Source organism: Schistocerca nitens, chromosome 9 (assembly GCF_023898315.1).
Source record: "Schistocerca nitens isolate TAMUIC-IGC-003100 chromosome 9, iqSchNite1.1, whole genome shotgun sequence".
In the NCBI taxonomy this organism is placed as follows: domain Eukaryota; kingdom Metazoa; phylum Arthropoda; class Insecta; order Orthoptera; family Acrididae; genus Schistocerca; species Schistocerca nitens.
Window position 1 is genome coordinate 288,513,872 of NC_064622.1, and position 27,809 is coordinate 288,541,680.

Sequence of the window (27,809 nt, forward strand, 5' to 3'; positions counted from 1 at the left end):
GCATTTTTTCAACCAAAATTGGCCAAGAAAGAAAATGTGTTGCAGTATTTACTGAAAGCCCTCACAATAATAAAATACAAGACTAATGAGACCTAAAATTTCATCAGTCACATATATAAAACTGATTACCTTGCTGATGAGAAGTAGCAGTGTGTGTCAGCAGGCATGCTGAATTCTGAAAATCTGAAAAAATACAGGTTTTGTAAAACAGCTACATTAAGAAAAATTTTAAACAGATGAACACACTATTATCTTCAGTTATGGCTCGACTATAAAAATATTTAATTTTGAATTCTGTACCTGAGAAAATTTTACTCTTTCGCACACCTTCCTTTTTTTTAATAAAAAAAAAATAGACAAAACAAAATGCTGGAACACTGGTTGACTTTACTTGGAAGGCAAAACTGTTATAAACACAGAACCTTATCAATATATTCACAGCACTGCTGGAGTAAAGGTGGACAGGTGTAAGGGTGTACTATTGCACTATGCAGAAGTATTAATTCCACTACAGAGCAATTAACACAATCAAAACATAGCAAATACGACTGTGAAGTAATGGTATGTATGTACAATAGAAGTTATTATTCACAAAACTAGTTTATATATGGAAGCCACAAGGAAAGTAATTATATTTCTGAAAGTAATTTTTTAGCAAACAACAATAAACTCTTACCAGTGGCCAAAAATCAATAAAAGATAGTGACTGCAGGAGTGTGATCTTAAATGACTCAACCATGTTATTAAACAGTGGCCATGATGCATCAAAAATTCTCATAAAAATGGTTAATGGAATAATTTCCCATGTTGAGTGAAACAACTTCAGATACTAAGGAAGACACCTAATGCCCTGCTATGAGAAAGATATGACAAGAGAAAGAAACAGATTTTCAGACTAGATAGTACTAGTTACACTCTCAATAAGAATCATCAGTAATCAGAGAAAGAAGTAACATCAAAGAAATCATAATAGAAAAGACACACAGACTATTTTTATTCTTTGACTGTCTGCACGTTCACTCAAGAAGTGTGAGTCACTATATGATTTTGCCCCTCCTCTGTGTCAACAATATTTCATGTTGAAGCTGACATGATGCCCAGAATGTGTTGTCACAGCACTCTTGAATCCAGGGATATTTGGTTGAGGGGTGAGTAAGCTTGGCATTGTCTTCAGCATGGTAACATCCAGTGTCTGTCGTGGTGTGTCAGAAAGGTGGCATGAAGATGGATCTTCAGTTGTGACATCTTCACTTTTCATATCTGGTGGTGCCAGTTTTTTAGTGGCATCTTACACATCAAGAAATGCAACCTTGATCTGGTCAAGTACACCATGAACACCAACTGTGAACGTGTTGCTGCCTCTGCTTTAGTGCATATGGTCCCTCATACGGTGGTTGAATTGGTTTGCAAACAGAGTCACTGAGTAAAAATACATGTGTGTAGTTGTCTAAGTCTGTTAAAATCAATGGACACTATCCAGTTTGCTCTCTGGCAATGATGGGCTGAAGCTAGTGTACATGTGCTCTCAGTTTAATAGCAAAATCTAACAATGCTACGTTGTTATCTGTTCTATCATGCATGAATTCTGCCAGGAATCATAATGTTTGACAGTAGATGAGTTCAGCTGCAGTGGCTGTAAGATCTATCTTGAAAAATGTTAGCAGCCCAAGGAGAACAAGAGGCAGTGCCTCAGTGCACTTTTGTGCAGCATGACACTGCAGACCTGACTTCAGATGCTGATGTAGGCACTCAACCATGCGATTTGCTGCAGGTCATGGTGCGTATGCATTTAATAGCTAGTAACATTGCCAGTGCTTTGAAAAGATACACCTCAAACTGATGTCCTAGGTCAGTAGTAATGCATAAAGGACGTCAAACAGAGCGATCCACAGTTGAAGGAATGTCCGCACTACCACCTCCATTGTGATCTCTGTCACTGGGAATGCTTCTGGCTACCTGGTGAATCAGTCCACTATTGAGAGGTAATAACTGCAGCCTTCAGAAATGGCAAGCAGTTCTACAATGTCAATGTGGACATGTTCAAATCGTTGGTTAGGGGGTACACATGAGCAATCGTGTCTTGACATGTCATGAGATTTTATTCCTTTGACATGTCACGCAGCTCTTGAGTAATGCTTTGCAATTCAAGCCATAAAAAACTTTGCTGACAAACTTTATGGAGCCTCAAACTCCAGGACGTGATAGAACGTGTGCAGCTGCTATCACCTGAGTTCAAAACTGTTGTGGTACAAACAGACAGAGCTTGTTCCTGAAATGTTGCAATATAGTTTGTCATTGGTTTCAGGTGTGATTAGCTGGCATAGTTTCAGTCCCGACTGTTGCGCAAGAAACATGTGTAAATGTTGTTGTGCCTGTGCATGAGCATCAAAATCAATGGCTATAGTTATAGTTTCAATCTGTGCTCCGCTACGTTCAAGGTCTCAATACAAGGTAGTGTATCTGTGGGCACATTGAGGTTGCCTTGTACATAAACAAAGTGAGTTGAAAATTTACCAATGTAGTTTAATTGTCTCAACTGTCTTGGTGATATTTTGCTGTGTTTCACTTTAAAAGCATAAGTCAAAGGCTTGTTGTTTGTATAAATACTCAATTGTCAACCTTTCAAGTAATTTTGAATTTTCTGGTAGCAGTATATGCAGCATATAACTCACAGTCATGTGTCCCGCATCACTGTTGGAAGGGTAACAGCTTGTGGCTGTAAAACACGAGGTTGCCAACAATGGTCTACTGACTGTTGCTGTCTGCTCCAATAGCAGTAGTAGAAGCGTCAGTAAAAATTTACGATGCCAAAAATCAAGGGAGCTTTATAATAGTGATTGGTGGAGCTCTCTAATAGTGATTGGATGAGGATATGTGATTATGGCTTTTACTTTATCTTGAGAAGGGCATATGCCATTTCCATCTACGGTGTATCCCAGGAAATGAACTTCTGTTGCCCCAAAAATACACTTTGAAGGGTTTATTACTAGAACATGTATGCATAAATGGTTGAACAACAGAGTTAAATGCTGTAAATGTTCACCCTCAGGCGTCAATGTTACGAAAAAATTATCTATGCAGATGTGGCAGAAATCAAAGTCTTGTGTGACCTCATCCATGAAACACTGGAATGTTTGTGCTGCAATACAGGTACTTAACAGCAGTCTCATAAACTCAAACAGTAGAAAATGTGTAGTGACAGCTGTTTTAGGGACATCTTCTGTGGCTACAGGTATCTAGTGGAAATGGAAATGAGCGTACGGCACTGGAGGCCGGGAGTCCCCCATTCGGGGAAGTTCGGCCACCGAGAGTAAGTACTTTATTCCATTCAACGCCACATTGGGCAACTTTTGCATCGGAGATGGGGATGAATGATGATGAGCACAACACAACACCCAGACCCTGAGCAGAGAAAATCTTCTGCCTCAGCCGGGAATTGAACTCGGGCCCCTTGGCATGGCATTCTGTCACGCTGACCACTCAGCTAATGGGGGCGGACAGGTATCTGGTAATGTGTGTCTACTAAGTTGTTCATGGAAACGACTGTCTTACCATGCACATCGCTGTAGAATTCTTCTATATGCGGCACGGGATACTGGTCTGGAATGTTCCTTGTGATTAACTAGCAGTAGTCACTGTATGGATGCTAATCATTATTCATCATCATTATTATTATTATTCTTATGAGTTGCAATTGGCCTGCCCAGCTGCAACTTGAAGTTAGACATATGCCTTGTACTAACACACTGCGAAATCCATGCTTGGCTATTTTTAGCTTTTCAGGTGCCAGAAGCTTAGGGTGGTTGTAGGTAGGCGGACCTGGTGTGGTGAGAATGTGGTGCACTGTACACTTGACTTGTGGTAGGCTAGGTGACTGCCTCTTAACTTCAGGAAAATCCTTCAATAGTTGCGTGTACTGCATATCCTCAGCAATTACACGTACTGTCAGAGTAGCAGTATAGTTGACCTTCCCTTGAGCATTTAGATTTGCAATGCTTAAACACTGCCATCACAAGTCAGGAACCAAATCATAGAAAGACAGGAAATCTGCCCCCAAGATTGATTCTGAGATGTCGGCCACTGTGAACTGCTATTCAAACATTCGATGGAGACAAAGATTGAGTATTAATGTAACTCATCCACAGGTCTTAATCTTCAAGTCATCAGCGGTGTATAAGTGATAATCATCACAGCTGTGGCACAGTAATTTATTTGCTGCATACATGGACACTTCAGCTGCTGTGCAACTAAATATTCATTGCGCCTTTGTGCTTTGATCTATGATGAATAATCGTCGCATGTTACTAGTGGAAATAGCTGTAGCTGCCACAGATTCTGTCATTCTTCCATTTACATGGTGGTGTCCATTTTCGTGCATCCTTATCAAACTTTTTATAATACCAGTGGGTGTCTGAGCTGCAGGCAAATAGTTATGACTTCTCAACAAGTGTCAATATGGCCATTGTTCGGTATATGCTGTTTGCAATGTGGCAACCTGTGTAGTTAGTTCTGCTGAGACTGCAACAATGCTAAAGTCACTGTAGTTGTGTTATCCTGCCGTATCACCAGTGTTGCTACACTCATTATGGGCTATGTCTCTGCAATCTTAACTGCTGTTTGTGCTAATGCATTTAGAATTCCCTATGCATCAGCAGGTAAACTTGGAAACGAGATATTATGTAACACATCATCACTGGCTGTGTTGCTGGCTAGTGTGTGTAGACACGATAGGAGCTGCAATGGCGTGCCGTCTCCTAGTTCTTCCATCCATAGGAGTTTTCAAGGCGTTTTGCTCCCGACTGAGACAGGCGTGTAATCAGACTATTCTTCATAGCAACATACTGTTCCGCCTTTGATGGTGTTACAAGGATATCTTGCACCTCAGTGGCCAAGTCTTCCGCTACTGCTGCAACCACATAATTATACTTCGCTTCATCTGAAGAAACTCGCGCTAAAATGAACTGGCTCTCTAGCTGCACAAATTCATGTACTGCCGGACGGGCAGTGGTTTTATCATGATCGTTACAATCATCCCACAACTCTGGGCTAGGTTGGTAATATCTGTTGCAGTATTCATTTTTTCTGTGAAAATAAACCAGGTGTGGCTGGCACAGCAGTAACACACATCTATTTTCTGCAGCAACTAGGAATGTCGAAGCTGGTGCGGTTGTACCAACATGTTCATATCATGTCAGGGTGACCAAATATGTCGTAGTCTGATCAAATACATGTTAATTACTGGATGTGTGCTATTCGTAGTGCTAGTTACATTAGTCAGTATGGAGCAAGGTGTAATCAGAGAAAAAAGTAATGCCATAAATACATAACAGAAAAGTAGACACACAGAATATTTAGTACTTTCACTGTCTCTGCACATTTAAGTAGCACAAGTCCCTACAATAGCATCGACTATAGACATGAATGCTCCTTTAGTGTATGAGCCGAAACAACTAATATTATTTGTAAATTTTGAGAATGAACAGTTGGACGGAACACTGGCTTATTGAATCTGTAAACACAGAATTGCATTGTTTGCTTCTGTGCATGGCATACTTCTGTACCCCAATCATATTGCAATAACTAATCTATTATTACTTCTACAAATATAAACTCTGGATGTAGCAATTTTATACAAAATGGTTTTAGAAGAAATAATGCTACTAGGTTTCTCTAAATAATTATACTAAACAACAAATAACCGTGAGAACATAAACGTCCTTACACATTTAATCATCGTCATTTCATTCATGTATTTGTAGAAAATTTACTCTGTATGAAGTTTCCTAGCCTGCTTCTACACTGATCTCTACATCAGCACAACTTCAATTTTTTCATTTTAACAAGAATTCTAGCCTACTTAATTGCCTGGTTTAGCTTGTCTAAGTTTGTAAACCATGTTGTTGTCAGTCTTTATATCATGTTGTAGTTCAATTGTTTATCTAAAATAGTCTGTGCCGAAAGTATTCATAGTCTGAAGTTTTTGTCTGTCAGCGGGCACATTTGAAAGAATATAGTCTATTAATGTGCTTGATGTGTTTGTGCAGGTTGTATTTTTTACAGTAAACTGGAGATAGCACGTCTTTATAATATAATGACAACTTCTTGTACATCCATTGCCTTTCAGCATATCTACATTTAAGTTGCCTCCTATTATTATGAAAGTGATTTTCTTTGTGACTTTATACAATAGTACATCAAATTCCAGGAATAATCAGTTCTTGAGCATAGTCATCACTGTAACTGAGGGCCAGAGAAAAATAAGGCCTAAAGCACACTGTCATCAACTCTGAGCTTGTAGCTTGTAAGCATGCTCCTGACACCTATTGATCTTATGGTGAACAGCTTTAGAAGGTGCAATAAAAAGGTAACGAATTTTTTTTTCTTAATTAATCTTAATTTTTTCTTCAACATCAACTTTGTCCTCTTCAAAGTAATCTCCATCATATAATACACTTGTGCCAAGGCTACACTTGAGCCAGGCCTTTACCCAATCTTGGAAGCACTTCTGGAACTCACTTTTCATTGTGCTATTCAGTTCCTTCAGGAATTCTGTTTTTATTTCATCAAAGGTGCCAAAATGAAATTCTTTCATGGATCTCTTCATCCTCAGGAATCGAAAGAAGTTGCAGGGAGCCGTGTGCGGTGAACATGTTGGCTGAGGCAACATAAGAGTTTTGTTTTTCTGCCAAAAAAATCATGTACAAGCATTGACATGAGTGGGAGCATGATCATGTTGCAATTTCCATGATCAGTTTTGCCACAATTTTGGATGTTTTCTTTGGATCGCTTCATGTGAAAGGCACATAACTTCCAGGTAGTATTCCTTATTGATCGTATGATCACAAGGCAGAGACTCATGATGCAGTATTGCATTATAATCGAAGAAAAGTGTGAAAAGACCCTTCACATGTTATCGAACTTGCCAATCCCCCCCCACCCTGGCTCTTCAGGAAGTTTCCATTGGGACGATTGAATCTTGGATTCCATGTCATACCCATAAAACCATGTCTTGTAACCTATTATAACCTTCTTTAGAAGTTCTAAATCATTGTTGACTTCATTTAACAACTTCTGAATGGGAACTAACTTTCGTGCTAGATGTTTCATGCCCACAACATCCTAAAAATTGTTTGGCATGAGCCAAAGGATATGTCACCTCTCTGATGGTGATTCAGTGATTTTCCACTACCAGTGTGCTTACTTCTTCTGCAATGTCATCAGTTAATTGATTTACTAGGGGACCCAGGGTGGTTGTCATCTTCAATGTCTTCTCAACCCTCTTTGAAATGTTTATGCAATTTGTAAACTCTTATCTTACTCATAGAAAACTCACACAAAGCCATAGTCAACATTTGGAATTCAGTGCTGGACCTTATTCCATTTTTCAAGCAAAATTTAATTCAAATGCTTTTATCCATCTTTTTTTAAATTAATAATTCACTAAGCACTCAAAAACATGTTTAGACTTTTCTGTTGTCAACAGTAAGCTTAATACTCGAAACAGCTGAAAAAAGCAAACATGGATTAGGAACAACTGTATCCAGAAGATAAAAAAAGATTGAAATTTGGGTATTTAAAGCCTTTGGAATTAACAAATTCCCACTACTTTTTGATCACACTTCATACCTGTGCCGTATCAATATACCTGTATATATGCACATTTTCAAACGGTTGTCTCACTGATTTCTCTGTTATTTACTTCCACACAGGCACAAAGCACAAATTTTCACTGCTGTAAGAGCACTCATGGACTATACTGACACCTATTTGTTCATAAAAGCTGGAAGTTTTTGAAGGACTGCCCAACCACAACCTCACATTCCACAAAACCTTGAAGACTTTTACCAATCTCGTTATGAAACCAGAAGTTGATTTCATGGTAACAATGTACATAAAAAAAAAAAAAAAAATTATAATGATGAAATTTTCAACAAGGTGCTATGAATTGTTGTTTAAAGTAAAATAATGATTGGCCAAGGTGGACACCATTGAAGCTAATGGAAAAAATTATGGAATGAAAATTAACACAAAGAAAACAAAAGTATTGGCACTAGAAGGAAATAAAGAAATAAAAATTATGCTGAATGGAGAAATATTAGAACAGGTGCAAAATTTTAGGTATCTTGGAAGCAGGATAGACACCGACTGGAAGTGCACCACAGAAATTAAAACAAGGATAGCAATGGCAAAAGAGGCATTTTATAGGAAAAAGAGAATTTTCTGCAGCGGTCTGAACAGAGAACTCAGGAAGAGTCTTATAAAATGTCTTGTATGGAGTGTACTCCTGTATGGTGCTGAAACATGGACTTTGAGGAAGAAAGACAGAGAAAGGTTGGAGGCTTTTGAGATGTGGACATGGCGGAGGATGGAAAGAATAAGTTGGATGGACAGAATAAAAAATGAAGAGGCACTGAGAAGAGTGGAAGAGAAAAGACAGTTACTAGATGTAATAAAAAGAAGAAAAAGAAATTGGATTGGGCATATTTTAAGAAAGAATGATGGACTGATAAAAGCAGTTTTAGAAGGTTATGTAGAAGGGAAAAGGAAGTGAGGAAAGAAGAGATTTCAGATACTGGATGATGTGATGGATGATACAACATACAGCAGCCTTAAGAAGGAAGCAATGGATCGCAGAAAATGGGGAGGCAAAGGACCTGCTAATATAGCAGAAAACTGATGATGATGAATCTTAAATGGAGTCATGGGTGGTCACCTTTCTGTTCAAGTCACGTCGAGGGAGACCATAAGTTCTGATTTCCATTCGGTTTGTAGACGTCTTGCAAAAATCTAGTGCCCAAATTCAGATAGTTTAGTACAAGCATTATAAAAATCTTTTGAAATATAATTTCCCACTTTCTTAAAGTTGGTAAAGTGATCTTGGTAGTCAATTAGTTCAAAAATGTAAGATAAATCAAGAAGAGTTAGCTAAAGGTGCAATCAGGCAGCAGAAAGTATAGAGAACACACATAAAATCAGGAAAGTAATAATTCATCTACAGATAAAAGATATTTAGCTGTGGAGATGGAGGTGAGTGGCCTTTTCTGTTAATTTTCATTATTGTAACTGACACTAAAAGAGATACAAACTATACTATGACACAGAAGACTTAGGCACTAGCGTAACTAATCTGACAGCTATCTCATTAACTATCAGCAATGAACTATTTGGCATAAAGAAGCTAAAGAAACCAAATGTTGTCATCACAAATCTATGTCTTAATTTAGATTACAATATCTGGGCACTAGCAAGAAAAAATGGGTTGCAATGAAAAATTCTGCATAGGAAGAGCATACATTACTAGAAATGCTGGTGTGTTAAAAATAAAACGTAGGCATAAAGCAATGTGTCAATTGTATTTTAATAACAACGGCCAATGGCTGAATATGCTAAACTGAAAATATTGAACCTTTGGATATTTACCATAATTTTTATGCATATTGTATGTCATGATTCACAACAAGAGAAGAACTGTCTGGAAAAACATAATGAGTCAAATTCAGAAAATAGCTTGTTTATGAGACTGCAGCACCTGTCAGTCTGCACTCTGTACAATGGTGAATTACAATATGACATTTTAAAATTTGTGCAATTATATATACACTCCTGGAAATTGAAATAAGAACACCGTGAATTCATTGTCCCAGGAAGGGGAAACTTTATTGACACATTCCTGGGGTCAGATACATCACATGATCACACTGACAGAACCACAGGCACATAGACACAGGCAACAGAGCATGCACAATGTCGGCACTAGTACAGTGTATATCCACCTTTCGCAGCAATGCAGGCTGCTATTCTCCCATGGAGACGATCGTAGAGATGCTGGATGTAGTCCTGTGGAACGGCTTGCCATGCCATTTCCACCTGGCGCCTCAGTTGGACCAGCGTTCGTGCTGGACGTGCAGACCGCGTGAGACGACGCTTCATCCAGTCCCAAACATGCTCAATGGGGGACAGATCCGGAGATCTTGCTGGCCAGGGTAGTTGACTTACACCTTCTAGAGCACGTTGGGTGGCACGGGATACATGCGGACGTGCATTGTCCTGTTGGAACAGCAAGTTCCCTTGCCGGTCTAGGAATGGTAGAACGATGGGTTCGATGACGGTTTGGATGTACCGTGCACTATTCAGTGTCCCCTCGACGATCACCAGTGGTGTACGGCCAGTGTAGGAGATCACTCCCCACACCATGATGCCGGGTGTTGGCCCTGTGTGCCTCGGTCGTATGCAGTCCTGATTGTGGCGCTCACCTGCACGGCGCCAAACACGCATACGACCATCATTGGCACCAAGGCAGAAGCGACTCTCATCGCTGAAGACGACACGTCTCCATTCGTCCCTCCATTCACGCCTGTCGCGACACCACTGGAGGCGGGCTGCACGATGTTGGGGCGTGAGCGGAAGACGGCCTAACGGTGTGTGGGACCGTAGCCCAGCTTCATGGAGACGGTTGCGAATGGTCCTCGCCGATATCCCAGGAGCAACAGTGTTCCTAATTTGCTGGGAAGTGGCGGTGCGGTCCCCTACGGCACTGCGTAGGATCCTACGGTCTTGGCGTGCATCCGTGCGTCGCTGCGGTCCGGTCCCAGGTCGACGGGCACGTGCACCTTCCGCCGACCACTGGTGACAACATCGATGTACTGTGGAGACCTCACGCCCCACGTGTTGAGCAATTCGGCGGTACGTCCACCCGGCCTCCCGCATGCCCACTATACGCCTTGATCAAAGTCCGTCAACTGCACATACGGTTCACGTCCACGCTGTCGCGGCATGCTACCAGTGTTAAAGACTGCGATGGAGCTCCGTATGCCACGGCAAACTGGCTGACACTGATGGCGGCGGTACACAAATGCTGCGCAGCTAGCGCCATTCGACGGCCAACACCGCGGTTCCTGGTGTGTCCGCTGTGCCATACGTGTGATCATTGCTTGTACAGCCCTCTCGCAGTGTCCGGAGCAAGTATGGTGGGTCTGACACACCGGTGTCAATGTGTTCTTTTTTCCATTTCCAGGAGTGTAGTTTAATATGGGCACAAACCTTCAAAATGCAATTACTTCTCCATGGTTCCTATTGAAAAGTACATACTGACTTCACCACACAGCAGGCAAAACAGTTTTAATTTATCAAAACTTTCTTTCATTATCTGTTCAGCTGAATATTGAGAATTTTCATGCTGCTATATAATGATTTGTTATAATTGTTCAAGGTCAGCAAATGACACCTTCTGCTCAGAGAAAAAAGTATACTGGGCACTTGATGCCATTGTTTGATTTTCAGCTGAACAAAGCAGTCAGTTTCTGCAGTAATTGTTACCAAAGTAACAAAACAACGAATTATTAAATAAGGGTATCTAATACACACCACAAACTCACTGTATTCATCCAGTCATAAGATAACTCTTAATGTCAGCTATAAAGACCAAAAAATATTCACTTACAGCTTATAATGAAGTTGACACTTAAATGCCCAAAAAATGCCACAGACTAGGTTCACACAACCACACAAGAAAAGTGGGTCAGTTACAGTTGAGATGACAATAATATTTGTTTAAAGTAATAGCTTTTGTAGTACTTTTGACTCCACAGAAAAAGTAAAATGAGGAACAAATACTTTGCTTTAAAGGGGCTTCAATTTCACACAGAGATCTGAATGAAAAATTTATTTTGTCAGCACATACTAGTGGCTGCCTCATCTGTGGATTTAAAAGCATCTGTGGAATGATCCACATCCATAGCCTTTTATGTTTTAAACCCCACATATATTGGACTGTTTAACTCAAAATTAATAATATATACAGCTAGTTTTAATTCAAATTTTGCAGCTTTCCTACCTAAGAACAACGATTTTATTTGCTGGTGCAACAATTTGCCATGTACAGTTCAGCATTGCGTAATCATCTGTTTGTTGCATTGAACAAGGAGACTTGATTATTCCAGGAGAAGACATAACACCTCCGCATGCTGAAACACAAACAAGAAACCACGGCATTTTCAACATAGATTGCAAGGGCAATATCTGAACACAAAAACAGAAAAGAGGCCATTTTCTATTATTATTATCAAATTACAACAACAAAAGTGCAGGAACAAAATGAATACCCTTAAATAAAGCTCACGAACATTTTTTTTTTGGTGTATTTTCAATCATGCATGGGAAGGACACTCATTGTTACACATAAATCCCTCTTGTGCCCTGACATTCATTGCTATGTCTTGTTAACTTCAAAATACCTCTGACAAAGGTGTTTCAGAAAGCTAAGTGGTAAGTACCATTCAATAAACATAAAATATGAACCAGTATAAACCACATCTGAAGATAAATTGTAAAAGATTCAATGAAATAACATTTTCAAAACGCATTTTATCTTCTTTACTACAAAATACTTACATGTTGTCAGCACATCTGATGAGACACTAAAATAACAAAATGAGGTGCCAATTCTGTATATACAGTGATAAACGACATAAACAATATTAATCACATGGTAAATCCATGCACAACCCCCTCCCTCACATTCTCCCAACTTCAAACAGTACATAAAAACAACCATTCCAGCTGCATCATAGTAGCAGGCTTTAAAGCTTGTAATAGAATACACCTTAGTCCTGGTTGACCAGCACCTCCAACCCATCACATAGAGCTTTCTACATAACAGATACTAATCAGTTCCTGACATGTATCAAAATTCGTTCCGATTCTTCTCCCATCTGAAACCTTTGCTGTCACTTCTGATGTGACCACTCTTTACACCAACATCCCACATACATGCAGACTCTCAGCTCTAGAACCTACCTCTCCCAACAAACACCTGAAAGTCTTCGTAAACCCTCACTTATTGTCCCCCTACTCAACTTCACCTTTACCTATAATGACTTCACTCAGGAGTTTGGAACCTACAAACAAATCTAGGTAATAGATATGGGAACCTTGATCGTAATATCTTGTGCCAATCTTCCCATAGACAGCATGGGAGAGGGATTCTTCATGACTCACAAGCTGAGCCTCCTGTCTTGGTACAGATTTATCATGACATATCTGTGGTCTGGACTCATGATGAGGAAGAACCACTCTACTTTCTGCAAAAGAATAACTTCTTTTAACAGCTTAAATTCACCTGGATATTTTCAAAGTCTTGACTTCCTCATGACTGGAACCCAATTCCAAAACGCAGTGCATAAGAAACCAACCGACAAGCCTATACTTTGACAGATGCCACTACGTCCACATCAAATCTTCTTTCCAAACAGCATAAGCACCACAGCAAACATATCTGCCCTAAACAACTAACAAACAGAAATTATTCTTCTGGACAGTATTCTCCTCTTACCAACTCCCAATTCCAAAAACTCAAAACATCCCTCCAGTCACACAATACCCAACACACTACTCTGCTACGGTTTTGGCTTTTTCAAGGAAAACACTGAAATGAGATCCTTTCTCTCTGATATTCTCCTCACTCCATACTTGGTTGCCTTCCATTGTACTCCAAACCATTACCCCTACACTAAGATTGCTAAGCCTGCAATAATTCCTGCTGTGAACCCTGTCCACATACCATCCCATTGCCATCTACTCCAATCTCACCACTGGTAATTATACGATTCGAAATGCAGAGAAACTTTAAAAACTACACATGTTGTTAATTAAGTAACTTGTGTCCACTGTGCAGTATTTGCTATAGGAATGAACACAGCTACACTGGCTAGGCACATGGAACGGCATAAAAGAACTCTATGCAATAGGAATATGTAGCAGACAGTCATTGAACATGCGCTATGGCATGACTCAAGAGACCTAAGTGAATGCTGCATGAGATATTATTAATGGTGCCTGGTAGGTGCCTACTGCTGTACCATGATTTGTTTGTAGGTGACCACTATCTTGGCCAAGGGCGGGGACATCCTATCCACTTTCTTTCAGAATCTCAACACCCCCCACCCTGCTCGCTTCACCTTGAACTCTGTCCATGTCAAACCTACTAACCACCTGCTGCAATACCTCCACCTCAACAACTGCTGCCACCCACATCATAACAAGAAGTCCCTTTCATACAACCTAGCCACCCATGGTTGTCACATATGTAGTAAGGAGCATCCCCTCTACAAATGTGCCAAAGATCTCACTGACGCCTTCACAGACTGAAGTTGCCCTAACAACCTTGTTTGGAAACAGGTATCCAGTGCCCTGTCTCTCCTGTTACCCACCACCTTCCTCGTACCCACCATCTGGCCATAAAGGGGCACTCCTCTCACAACTGGAGCAAGTAAATTGTATTCTCCATCAGAGTTTCAACTACCTTCTTGTCATGCCCTGAAATGAGGTATATCCTGCCAAGATCCTTCCCACCACTCTCACTGTGGTACTCCACCATCCAGTGAACATATGTCATATCCTTGATCATACCTAATCCACTTCTGCTCCCAACCCCTTGCCTCAAGACCCATATCCCTGCAATAGAACTAGATGCAAGACTGTCCTATCACCCTCTAACTACTACAGACCTGTCACAGGCATCTATTTTCCAATAAAGGCAGGGCTACCTGTGAAAACAGCCATGACAACTAACAAGCTGTCTGTCCACATGAATGTGCACTGACAAAATGTGGCCAAGAGACAGCTGGGTCATCCAATTGCTGAACATTTCCTTTGTTTTCATGATGTGCCTGGCCTCTATCTATTCCTGTTGGTCTAGAATCATGAAATTTGATGAGAAGCAAGGTTTCAGTGAAGAAGTAAAGGAAACAATCCAAAAACTGTTAATCTGTAATTATATCACATAATTTTTTTCCCCATTTGTTGTCTGTCTATCCATATGTCTGTCTGTGTGTCTATCTGTTAAGCTGCTTTTGCTCAGGAACAGGTATCAAGTTGAAATTTACGTCAATTACAAAGGTCTACTGTTCTTTGGCGATGTAAAAAATGGAAGCTTCTAAGTCAATGAAATAAAAAGATACAGTCATTTATGTCACACATATTGATTCTCACAAACTCACTTATCAAAACCTGAAAATGAATTACCTGAGCAGAGGGTGATTTTTTCCAGAATGTACAAACTCTAGGCATTGATTGATGACAGGATGCAGAACAAAAAAGGTCTAATGAAGTTATGTCCATAAAAGCATTGTTTCCATGCTAGAGACCATTTATTCAATCATACATTGTTATAGAGGCTGTGGTCTAATAGGCGCTGTATCATGCAGCCAGAGTTACAGTATGTGTTAAAATGGTTTCCATGTGCCTCAAAGGATATGTGTATATGTCATAGCATGTTGTCTCGCACATTCACATCAGCCAGGCTGCATCCAAACACTGTCAAAGCAGCATGAACACGCTGCTCTAGTGTCTCCACATCTGGAATGGGCTCTGTATACATGACACTTCTGAGATGGCACCATAATCAGGAATCATATGGATTGAGATCCAGTAAATGAGAAGGTCATGCAACGGGACCACTCACCTGATCCGTTGACCAAAAAAGACATGACAGAGATGTGTCCAGATGTTAACGGCAAAGTGGGCTGCAGCACCATCATGTAGCAGCCACATAACCTTTCGAATCATCAATGGCACTTCTTCCAGCAGGGGAGGCAAAGTCACCCACAAGAAACACCAATAGTTCTGGACTGTTAGGCAATGTGGAAGGAAGACTGGTCCCAAAATACGGTTGCCAATTACCCCAGCCCACACATTGTGACACATTGTGGTTGCACTGATGCTGATGATTCGCTGTCACCATATTATGGGGATACTGCATACTGTCCTATAGATGACTGTTATGAAAGTTGAAGATACTAGTCCACGTAAAGGTGGCCTCATCTCATCCATGAATAGGATAGATGACACAAAACCCGGAATCATGGTTGCCTTGTAAAGAAACCTATGACAAAACTGCTCACAATATTTACTTTGTACTGTCAGGCCAACTGTGGTCATCTTCCACAGTGTTAATCACATTTTCCTCCAAGTCTGGTGTCCAAATATTTTTGGGTACATCCTTCATGATTTCTTGCTTTCTGTAATGACCGTCTCAGAAAATTGGTGAAACACTTTTGCAAACATTGAATGCTGTGATTGTTGTTGGTGTGGACAGGTCTCCTGATACAACCTTGCCATCTGCATTCCGTAAGTAAACACCATGTTGCCAAGCTTTCAATTTGAATACAGACCCATTGTGTACAATGCTGTATCACAACCACTAAAAGGTGAGTCAGCAAGAGAAGTGAATCAGACACAATATTACCAATTACTATGGCAGAAGAGGGCATTAGAGCATGATGTATGAGGAACAGTAGCACCCTCTGGGAGGAAACCATGGATATCGTGACTGTGGCTGCATGGTACAGTGCATTTTAGACTACATCTCTGTGACAAAGTATGGCTGAATAAATGGTCTCTAGCATGGAAACCATAAGACATAAGTTCATTAGACCCTTTTTGTTACGTATCCTCTCATCGATCAATCCTTAGAGTTCCACAGTGGAAAAAATCACTCTGTATACATAATGAAGTTTGTACAGAAATATCAGTATGCAAGCCATACTTACACTAGTCCAGTTATTATTGGTAAAGTATTTTCACTCATCTGTAATATTTGTGTGTTGTTACATAATAATTCTCTATATAATAATTACAGATCAGAAAGTTCCCTTTATTACTTGGAATTATCCTTTGGTCAGTTCCTCCTCCTTCAATGCCTCTATGGTTTTCAGCAATGTTGAATCTTCCCTCAGTAGTGTCATTTAGTGCAGTGATGTCTGAGACTTTGTCCATGCTGCTGTCGTTCACCAAAGAATTCCTTCAAAGACAATTGGGCTCCTCACATTTGTGTCAATTTTTGCATACCACTGTGACCTCATCCTCCTGAAGCGTCTGTGCTCAACTCGCCAGTTGACCCAGCATAGAGAATCGTGGTCCATCACATGGTGAATAGGGACAGAACTTGTTGATGGCCAAAATAATTGCAAGGCACTCTTTCTCAATTGTAGAGTAGTTCATCTCAGGATTGTAGAATACTCTGTGATTAAATGCTATCACTTTTTCAGCAACTTCCTATATTTGTACCAGAACTGCATCTATCCCATATCAGCTAGCATCAGTGTCAAGTTCTGTCTCAGAATTTTCACCATGCAGTGCTGGGCTTGGGAGGATGTTAGCACTTCCTAAGAACAAGGAAAGATCTTTTATGCACTTTGTTCCAGGAAAATTTGGTGTCTCCCTGTAGTAGTTCTTGCAAGGAACGTGCCTTGGTAGAGAAGCCCTTTATGAATCACCAGTAGCACAAACACATTCCAACAAAAGTTCTCACATCACAAACATGACGAGGGCTCAAAAAATTAGTGACTGGTCTTATTTTCTCTGCATCAGGACAGACTCCTGCCATTAACCAGATAATCCTAAATGTTTGTTTCTTGAGTGACAAAAAGGTACATTTTTGGACACTGGCAGAGACCTGCAGTCTCAAAATACTACAACACAGATGTTAGATGTTCTTCAAATGCCTTCAAAAAATGACAGTGTCATCCAGACAGCAAAGAGATGTAATCTATTTAAGGTGTCAAAGCAAGTTGCTCATCATACACTTGGAGGTGGCTGGAGAATTACATAGACCCAGCAGCATAACTTTGAACTCACGGACCCATGACACATTATGAAGGCAGTCTTTTCCCAATCTTCTCCAATAACCTCAGTTTGCCAGTATCCTGCCTACATTCCCACAGTTGTGAAATACTTTGCCCCTTTCAAACAGTCTAGGGTGTCATCAATATGTGGCAAATGATAAATGTATTTCTTTTTGATTTTGTTTAGTTGTTAGCAGGTAACGGGGGAACATCCCATGCCATCCTTCTTCTTCACAAAGACTACACAAGAGGACCAAGGACTTGCTGAAGGTTCTGTGATGTCATCTTACAACATCTTCTTGACTTCCTCCTGAATTATGCATCAATTGTTGAAGACACCCTGTATGAGACATCGGAGACAACCTATACAAATGCTGGCTAATTGGTGGATGCCCCCAGTGTTTGTACAGTGCTTTATAATGGGATATTTGGTGTGTCTTTTCTCCATTCAAGATTTGAAAGTATCTGAAAACTGGTGCGTAATGGGTAGTTCTCACCGATATTGTTTATCAGACAGGCCAGGTCCTACTGGCAGCTTAACAGTAACTTCTGCCACTGCATTGTCTGTAGTGGTAGCAGAGCATGATTCTTTGTTGATGGCTCTGAGTTACCTGTCTTTGACTAATTTGGTTCTTCCTATGAAAGTACTTTTAAGGCTAAGTTGTGGCTGCTCATTACAGTTAGTGATCAAAATTTCTCCTGAACATCTGCAAGTGCTTATGATCATCAGTGGCGTTTATTTCGTGAGCTTGGGTAGCTTTTTGTGATCAACAAAAATTTCACAGTTTGACTGAGAATCTACATTGATGACTGAACTCATCTCACTGATGATGGCAGGATAATACCTTCAATGGCAAACACGTGCACTTGTTGGAACAGCTTCATTAACCTAGAGCACAGATTTTCAATACTCTATGACTGCCTGTGATGCCTGCAAGAACTCCCATCCAAGAATAAAATTATGACTTCAGTCTGTCTAAACAACAGTTTCAAAGGGTTGTGTTCTGTCATTGATATTTATTCTTGCAAAACATGTTCCCATCAGCTGGATGAATTTCCCCTTTGTGACATTCAAACAATCACTGTCATGAACATAGCATTCTATAGCTGGTAACAATAAGCATTTGACATAACAGAAAAGGAGCCCCTTAGTCAGTACCTAGACAGGATGGCCATCAATGAGATTTCCTGACAACTTGGTAAATGCCATATGGGAGGATTTTCATCTACGGTGGCCTCTCCTTCATAGAGGTTGCTCCACTTAAGTTTTTGGGAGCTAGGAAAGCAGCTGGCAGCTCGGTATAGTGATGGGGAACAGCAATGGCATGTTGGGGAATGACCTTGTCCATTGTATGGCGATAAGCTTCATCCCACAGGACGACTATAATCATCTGCCGTTGAATGGTGTCAACAGAACTGTTGTTATGGTTGACAACTGGTGACACAGTGGCTGTCAACAACTTGTCTTCTTTCTCTGCAACAGCATACATCAAGTCCACAGCGTCCATAGTGAAAACAGACTGCTGTGTTGACATCTATCCTCCAAATATCTACACTAATGCTCATAAATTAAGGATAATGCTGATACACGGTGAACAATGTTCTGGTGGCTGGTACGGTCATCGCATGGTGGCGCTGGCAGCAGTCCACATACGCAGAGCTGTGTTGGTGCATGTCAGAGTACAGTGAAGCGAGTAAGTGAGAAGACATTTTCAGACGTGCTAATGGTGACTGTGTGTGGAAAATGGCTCCAATAACACATATTGATGACGTTATGAGGGGTAGAATACTCGGGCGACTGGAGGCTGGTCAAACACAGTAGATCGTAGCATGGGCCCACCGTGTGCCACAAAGTGTGATCTCAAGATTATGGCAATGATTCCAGTAGACAGGAAACGTGTCCAGGCGCTACAGTACTGGACTTCCACAGTGTACAACACCACAAGAAGACCGATATCCCACCATCAGTGCCCATAGATGGCCACAGAATACTGCAGGTAGCCTTGCTTGGCACCTTACTGCAGCCACTGGAACAGTTGTTTCTAGACACACAGTCTACAGATGACTGAACAGGCATGGTTTATTTGCCCAGAGACCTGCAAGGTGCATTCCACTGTCCCCTGGTCACAGGAGAGCCCATAAAGCCTGGTGTCAAGAACACAGTACATGGTCATTGGAACAGTGGTCCCAGATTATGTTCACAGATGAGTCCAGGTATAGACTGAACAGTGATTCTTGCTGGGTTTTCATCTGGCATGAACCAGGAACCAGATACCAACCCCTTAATGTCCTTCAAAGGGACCTATATGGAGGTCATGGTTTGATGATGTGGAGTGGGATTATGATCGGTGCACATACACCCCTACATGTCTTTGACAGAGGAACTTAACAGGTCAGGTGTGTCAGCACATCATTTTGCACCAGTGTGTCTGCCTTTTCAGGGGTGCAGTGGGTCCCACCTTCCTCCTGATGGATTATAACGCACAGCCTCACTGAGCTGCCATCGTGGAGGAGTGCCATGAAACGTAAGATATCAGTCGAATGGAGTGGCCTGACTGTTGTCCAGACCTAAAACCCATCAAGCACATCTAGGATGCTCTTGGTCGATGTATCGCTGCCCATCTTCAAACCCTTAGGACACTTCAGGAGCTCCGACAGGCACTGGTGCAAGAATGGAAGGCTATAGCCCAGCAGCTGCTCAACCAACTGATCCAGAGTATGCCAACCAGTTGTGCAGCCTGTGTACATGCGCATGGTGATCATATCCCATATTGATGTCGGGGTACATGCGCAGGAAACAGTGGCGTTTTGTAGCACATGTGTTTCGGGACAGTTTTCTCAACTTATTACCAATACTGTGGACTTACAGATCTGTGTCATGTGTGTTCCCTATGAGCGAATGCTATTAGTGCCAGTTTTGTGTAGTGCCATGTTGTGTGGCACCACATTCTGCAATTATCCTTAATTTATGAGCATGAGTGTATTTTTCTATTGGGCATTATACTTGGCAGAGAAATTTGCTGTACATGAATTTGTCAGTTACTGGATTGCTGTTTGATAGCTGAGGCATACGTCCAAGTTGGCCAATCCATTCTTCATGGTGGATTCAAATGGTGGTGAATTTTGGTGCCAAACGCTGATACACCTTTGTTCAACATTCTATATTTTCTCCTGACGGATGGGATCAACATTCATGGCTGATATCTCATATGTCCTGGTCTGACATTTCTGGCTGCATAAAACTGCAGTATCTCTCCTTTACTACATGGAGTATGAAAGAGGTGAGGTCATAGTGGTCTTCTACAAATGCCATAGTGATCACATTTGGGAGGCCGTCACAGGTTTCCAGAAAACGCTGATGGGAGCCTCATATGTAGCTGCCTTACTGCTGGTTGGAATCCATTGGTTTGCTAAATATATGAACTTTTCAAATGATTTACTTAATGTATCCTGGTTCCTGTATATATAGGGGATGGCTTTTACATTGCCTGATTGGAGCCATGGTGATGTATCACAACATAACCAGAATCATTGACGAGGTACAAGATTTAGTACTGAAAGAGCATTTATTACTGACATCAATGTACAGTTACAACAGAACTCATTTCATGGTCAGAGAGCGCTGCTGTTACACATACATTGAATATTCCAGAACAAACAAACATTACAAACATAAGAAGCTTTGATAATCTTCCAGAAATAATACATACACAGGCAAATAACCAATATTTGATCATGATAGGGTTTCAAATGATGGCCCACATCATGCCAATTAGCAATGCTAGCTGTTGCTCTACAATGTGTGCAGCAAAACTCACAACAATATACAGTCCTTGTTGTTGGGAATCAGAACTCAAAGAAACTTGTACCACAACTTGAAGCTGTTAACATCATACAGTCAGTTCTGTACAACAGTCATATTTAAGTAAACAGGTGAGAAAGAATCCATCTCCACACACATGTCCTCCTCTAAAGCTGTCCTTATTCTTTGTCTTCACTTAGCACTGTTGCATTCTTTCTGTAGCAATCTGTAGCTTTCAAGCACACTGAAGAGCATTGGTCCCTAATAGAATCTTTAAATGTTAAGACATTTTGTGTTTCAGCACTGGAAGGTGTTTTGTTTGGACATTAAGGAATTCTTTCCTTAAAAGACTACGCATCATAGGAAGCAATAATTTACTGCAATTTGTAAGTCTAAGCCCCCCATGAACCAAGGACCTTGCCGTTGGTGGGGAGGCTTGCGTGCCGCAGTGATGCAGATAGCCGTACTGTAGATGCAACCACAATGGAGCTGGGTATCTGTTGAGAGGACAGACAAATGTGTGGTTCCTGAAGAAGGGCAGCAGCCTTTTCAGTAGTTGCAGGGCAACAGTCTGGATGATTTACTGATCTGGCCCTGTAACATTAACCAAAACAGCCTGGCTGTGCTGGTACTGTGAACGGCAGAAAGCGAGGGGAAACTATGGCCGTAATTTTTGATGAGGGCATTTAGCTTTACTATATGGTTAAATGGTGATGGCATCCTCTTGGGTGAAATATTCCTGAGGTAAAATAGTCCCCCATTCGAATCTACGGCAGGCGGAGACTAGTCAGGAGGACATCGTTATCATAGAGAAACAAAACTAGCAATCTAGAGATTAGAGTGTGGAATGTCACATCCCTTAATCGGGCAGGTAGATTACAAAATTAAAAAATGGAAATGGATAGGTTAAAGTTAGATATAGTGGGAATTAGTGAAGTTTGGTGGCAGGAGGAACAAGACTTCTGGTCAGGTAAGTAGGTTTAAGAATGAATAACAGATAGGAGCTCAGGTCAGCTACTACAAACAGCACAGTGAATGCATTATTGTAGCCAAGATAGACATGAAGCCCACACTTACCACAGTAGTACAAGTTTATATGCCAACTAGCTCCACAGATGACAAAGACATTGAAGAAATGTATGATGAGATAAAAGAAATTATTCAGATAGTGAAGGGAGACGAAAATTTAAGAGTCACGGGTGACTGGAATTTGATAGTGGGAAAAGGAACAGAAGGAAAAGTAGTAGGTGAATATGGAATGGGGGTAAGGAATGAAAGAGGATGCTGCCTGGTAGAATTTTGCACATAGCATAACTTGATTATAGCTAACACTTGGTTTAAGAATCATGAAAGAAGGTTATATATGTGGATGAGGCCTGGAGACACTGGAGGGTTTCAGATAGATTATGTCATGGTAAGACCGAGATTTGAGAACCAGGTTTTAAATTGTAAGACATTTCCAGGGGCAGGTGTGCACTCTGACCACAATCTATTGGTTATGAACTGTAGACAAAAACTGAAGAAACTGCAAAGAGGTGGGAATCTAAGGAGACGGGACTTGGATAAACTGAAAGAACCAGAGGTTGTAGAGAGAGCATTAGGGAACGATTGACAGGAACAGGGAAAAGAAATACAGTAGAAGAAGAACGGGTAGCTTTGAGAGATGAAATAGTGAAGGCAGCAGAGGATCAAGTAGGTAAAAGCCGAGGTCTAGTAGAAATCCTCAGGTAACAGAAGAGCTACTGAATTTAATTGATAAAAAGAGAAAATATAAAAATGCAGTAAACGAAGCAGGCAAAAAGGAATACAAAAAGTCTCAAAAATGAAATCGACCGGAAGTCCAAAATGGCTAAGCAGGGATGGCTAGAGGATAAAAGTAAGGGTGTAGAGGCATATATAACTAAGGGTAAGATAGATACTGCTTAGAGGAAAGTTAAAGAGACCTTTGGAGAAAAAAGAACCACTTATATGAATATCAAGAGCTCAGATGGAAAACCAGTACTAAGCAACGAAGGGAAAGCAGAAAGTTGGAAGGAGTGTATAGATGGTCTATACAAGGGCGATGTACTTGAGGGCAATATTATGGAGATGGAAGAGGATGTAGATGATGATGAAGTGGGAGATATGTTACTGCGTGAAGAATTTGACAGAGCACTGAAAGACCTAAGTCAAAACAAGGCCCCAGGAGTATGCAACATTCTATTAGAACTACTGATAGCCATGACAAAACTCTACCATCTGGTGAGCAAGATGTAAGAGACTGGTGAATACCCTCAGACTCTTACTCGAATTCTTTACAGATGAATGGAAAAACTGATAGAAGCTGATCTTGGGGAAGATCAGTTTCGATCCCGTAGAAATGTCGGAACACATGAGGCAACACTGACTCTATGACTTACCTTAGAAGATAGGTTACAGAAAAGTAAACCTACAGTTCTAGCATTTGTAGACTTAGAGAAGGTTTTTGACAATCTTGACTGGAATATTGCCTTTCAAATTCTGAAGGTGGCAGGTGTCAAATACAGGGAGCAAAAGGCTATTTACAATTTGTACAGAAACCAGATGGCAGTTATAAGAGTAGAGGGACATGAAAGGGAAGCAGTGGTTGAGAAGGGAGGGTGACAGGGTTGTAGCCTCTTCCCGATGTCATTCATTCTGTATATTGAACACACAGTAAAGGAAATAAAAGAAAAAACTGGAGTAGGGATTAAAATCCATGGAGAAGAAATAAAAACACTGAGGTTCACCGATGACGTTGTAATTCTGTCAGAGACAGCGAAGGACTTGGAAGAGCAGTTGAATGGAATGAACAGTGTCTTGAAAGAAGGATTTAAGATGAACATCAACAAAAGCAAAACTAAGATAATGGAATGTAGTCTAATTAAATCAGGTGATGCTGAGGGAATTAGATTAAGAAATGAGACTCTTAAAGTAGTCGATGAGTTCTGCTATTTGCGGAGCAAAATAACTGATGGTTGTCAAGGTAGAGAGGATAAAAATGTAGACTAGCAATGGCAAGAAAAGTATTTCTGAAGAAGAGAAATTTTTTAACACTGAGTATAGATTTTAAGTGTCAGGAAGTCTTTTCTAAAAGTATTTGTATGGAGTGTAGCCATGTATGGATGTGAAACATGGACAATAAATAATTAGACAATAATATTAGTGACATTGGCTTGGATATGTGCTATTTCCCATGGACTTTCCTGTATAATTGCCGGCACTTAGAATATACGTTTCTCAAATAGAAAGCTTTTACTTACCGTAAACCTGGTACTTGAGCAAGAAACCACTCTTAGAAATGTATGCATCACTCCTGAAAATGATAGACAATCTGTCTCTGGATGTGACAGAAGATGGTGGTTCCTGGCCACAATATGTTCCCAAACTTGTTGGTACATTTTCCCATCTATGCAATGCACCAAATAATGTGACATTGTCAAATGAGCAATCATCACGTCCTGAAAATAGAATGAATAATCAGAAATTACATATGTCAGATGATTTTGTTAAAACTCAATGAATAACAATTATTTGCAACTACACGCATAAATGCCAAATCTTTATCTTCTGTAGGAAACACTGGCATAGTATTCTCTATGCATAGTGTAAATACACTGATAAGCCAAACCACTGGGTGTTTATAAATGAATATCAGGATTTTAACGCTTTATAATATTTATTACATTAAACTTACAGTTATAAATGATATGTCAAATGAAAGAGCAACTCAAACAGTTGTGTTTGGGACCAGTGCGCATGCGCAGTGTGCAATGTTTCTGCTGCGATCTGCTAGACTTGATTGAACTTCACTGTACCCAAGCGCTGGATAGGCCACAAGGGCCCCAATGACAGGGCTTGCTTTGCATGGCCTCCACATTCACCTGACATAATACCATGCTATTTTTTCCTTTGGGGCTTCATCAAGAATCGCTTGTATGTGCCTCTGCTACCAGCAGACCTCCCTGAATTAAGAAACCAAATTGAAGCAGCTGTTGCTACAATCACTGAAGACACACTTATCAATGTTTGGGAAGAACTCGGCTATAGACTTGATGTGTGCCGTGTGACAAATGGTGCTCACATTGAACATTTATAAGGTCCTTGGTAAAACTGATTGAATTGCTCTTTCATTTGACATATCATTTATAACTGTAAGTTTAATATAATAAATATTATAAAGCGTTAAAACCCCGATATTCATTTATAAACACCCTGTACTATGACCAATGCCCACCGTAACACTGGATGTCACCTGGTGGTGTTGCAGGCAAGTGACCCAGTACCAAAAGCAAAAGTATGTAACTGGAGCAGACACAAAGGGGGATCACCTTAGCAAAGATACAAGCTGCAAATGGGGAAGTCCATTGAAATAAGCGACTTTGACAAAGGACAGATTATTATTACACCGAGCCTGTGAATGAGTATCTCAAAAATGGCAAAGCTGATTGAATGTTCACATGCTGCTGTCACGAGCATCTACGGAAAGGGGTAGAAGGACTGTGAAACTACCACTAGGTGCTAAATGGTTGAATGTCTATGACTCTTCACAGAATGTGGGGTTCAGAGGCTTGTCTTCTCTGTAAAGTAGGATAGATGGTTGTCTGTGGTATCTCTGCTGAAAGAACACAATGCTGATGCATTTACAATATTTTTGGAGCACACTGTTCATCGTACATTGTTGAACATGGAGCTCTGCAGGAGACCACCCCTACGTGTTCGCATGTTGACTCAATGACAGCATCAGTTATGATTACAGTGGGCACAGGACCATCAGGATACCATCATCAATCAGTAATACATGTTGGCTCTTTGGGATACTAGGGTGATGGTTGTCTCCACAAATGCCACCACTGAGGTGAATGGCTGCTCAAAACATCCAGTGTACCTCAGACACAGGGTGGTTGGAGCAGTATTATGCTATAGGAGACATTCTCCTGCATTTGCATGGGACCTGTGGTAACAATTGATGACATGCTGACAGCTCTGAACCACCTACATTCCTTCATGCTTGATGTGTTTCCCGACAGTGATGTCAGCTTTCAGTAGTATAACTGTTCCTGTCTCAGGAATGCTATAGTGGTTTGAGGAGCATGAGAGTGAACTCATGTTGATGTCTTGGTGACCAAATTCACCCGATATAAATCCTAAGGAACCCATCTGGGTTGCTATTGGGTGCCTTCACTGTCTATGCAAATCAGCAGCCCATTATTTATGTGAATTACATGACATATGCATAGAAATCTAATGTCACATACTTCCACAAACCTACCAATAAACTGTCTCATCCTTCATACACAGAATCAGTGATGTATTTCGTTCAAAAGACAGACAAACAAGCTATTAACCAGGTGGTCATTATGATTTGGCTCATCAGTGTACAGTCCAAATTTATAATTACTGGAGTGACAACATTTACAACTTCTTACATTTAGACAGCATCAAATAATTTCAGAAACTAAAACAATGAAATAATATGCCTGAATGTGAAATTTATATATAACAAGAGATGTGACTATGTGTAAACAAAAACTCAGAAATCTTAACTGGAAATAATAAACTGTCGCTGGATGACAAATGGTTCGAAAGCACACCAAGTGATTTTAAAAGTATAATAATAATAATCATGGCATTCATAAAGACTGAATCCGATAAAGCCAGCTTTAAACAATGGAAACTCCACGTTGGAATATCAAAAATTCTAAATGTGGTGCTACAGAACAATGCTGAAGATTAGATGGGTAGATCACATAGCCAATGTGGAGGTATTCAACAGAATTGGGGAGAAGTGAAATTTGTGGCACAACTTGACTAGAAGAAGGGATCGGTTGGTAGGACACGTTCTGAGACATCGAGGGATCACCAATTTAGTATTGTAGGGCAGCGTGGAGGGTAAAAATCATAGAGGGAGACCAAGAGATGAATACACTAAGCAGATTCAGAAGGATGTAGGCTGCAGTAGGTACTGGGAGATGAAGAAGCTTGCACACAATAGAGTAGCATGGAGAGCTGCATCAAACCAGTCTCTGGACTGAGGACCAAAGAACAACAAGGAAAAGATAGATTGTAACTCAAATAAAGATGACATGTTGAGTTGCAGACAAGCAGAATGAAAAGCCAATTACACTTTCAGACAAAGCATTCTTCTGAAAGCACACACATTCATCCACAGAAGTAAGCACGCAAGAACAAGAACACGCCTCCAGCAGCCTAAATCGAAATGCAACTCACAGACAGATTTAAGAAATGTATGAATTCAAACTCTTTTTCATATTTTCCATTCCAAGGAGATTTTTATGGCAAATCATAGAACAATGAGAAACATAATCAAATACATATGCACTGTAATACAGACATACAAAGCTAAAAGTGGTAAAATATTTGGATAA

The 27,809-nt window shown here is 40.6% G+C and overlaps 1 protein-coding gene across 1 annotated transcript in view; it reads right to left on the reverse strand.

Moving 5' to 3' along the window:
• The window catches only part of LOC126202937 (cubilin-like), a 771,281-nt gene that overhangs the window by 95,285 nt on the left and 648,187 nt on the right, over nucleotides 1-27,809 (reverse strand). The window contains exons 56-58 of the mRNA XM_049937033.1: nucleotides 24,684-24,881; nucleotides 11,834-11,963; nucleotides 130-183 (exon numbers count right to left, since the gene is read on the reverse strand). Of these exons, the coding sequence (XP_049792990.1) occupies nucleotides 130-183; nucleotides 11,834-11,963; nucleotides 24,684-24,881 (382 nt within the window). The remainder of the gene's footprint in view (nucleotides 1-129; nucleotides 184-11,833; nucleotides 11,964-24,683; nucleotides 24,882-27,809) is intronic.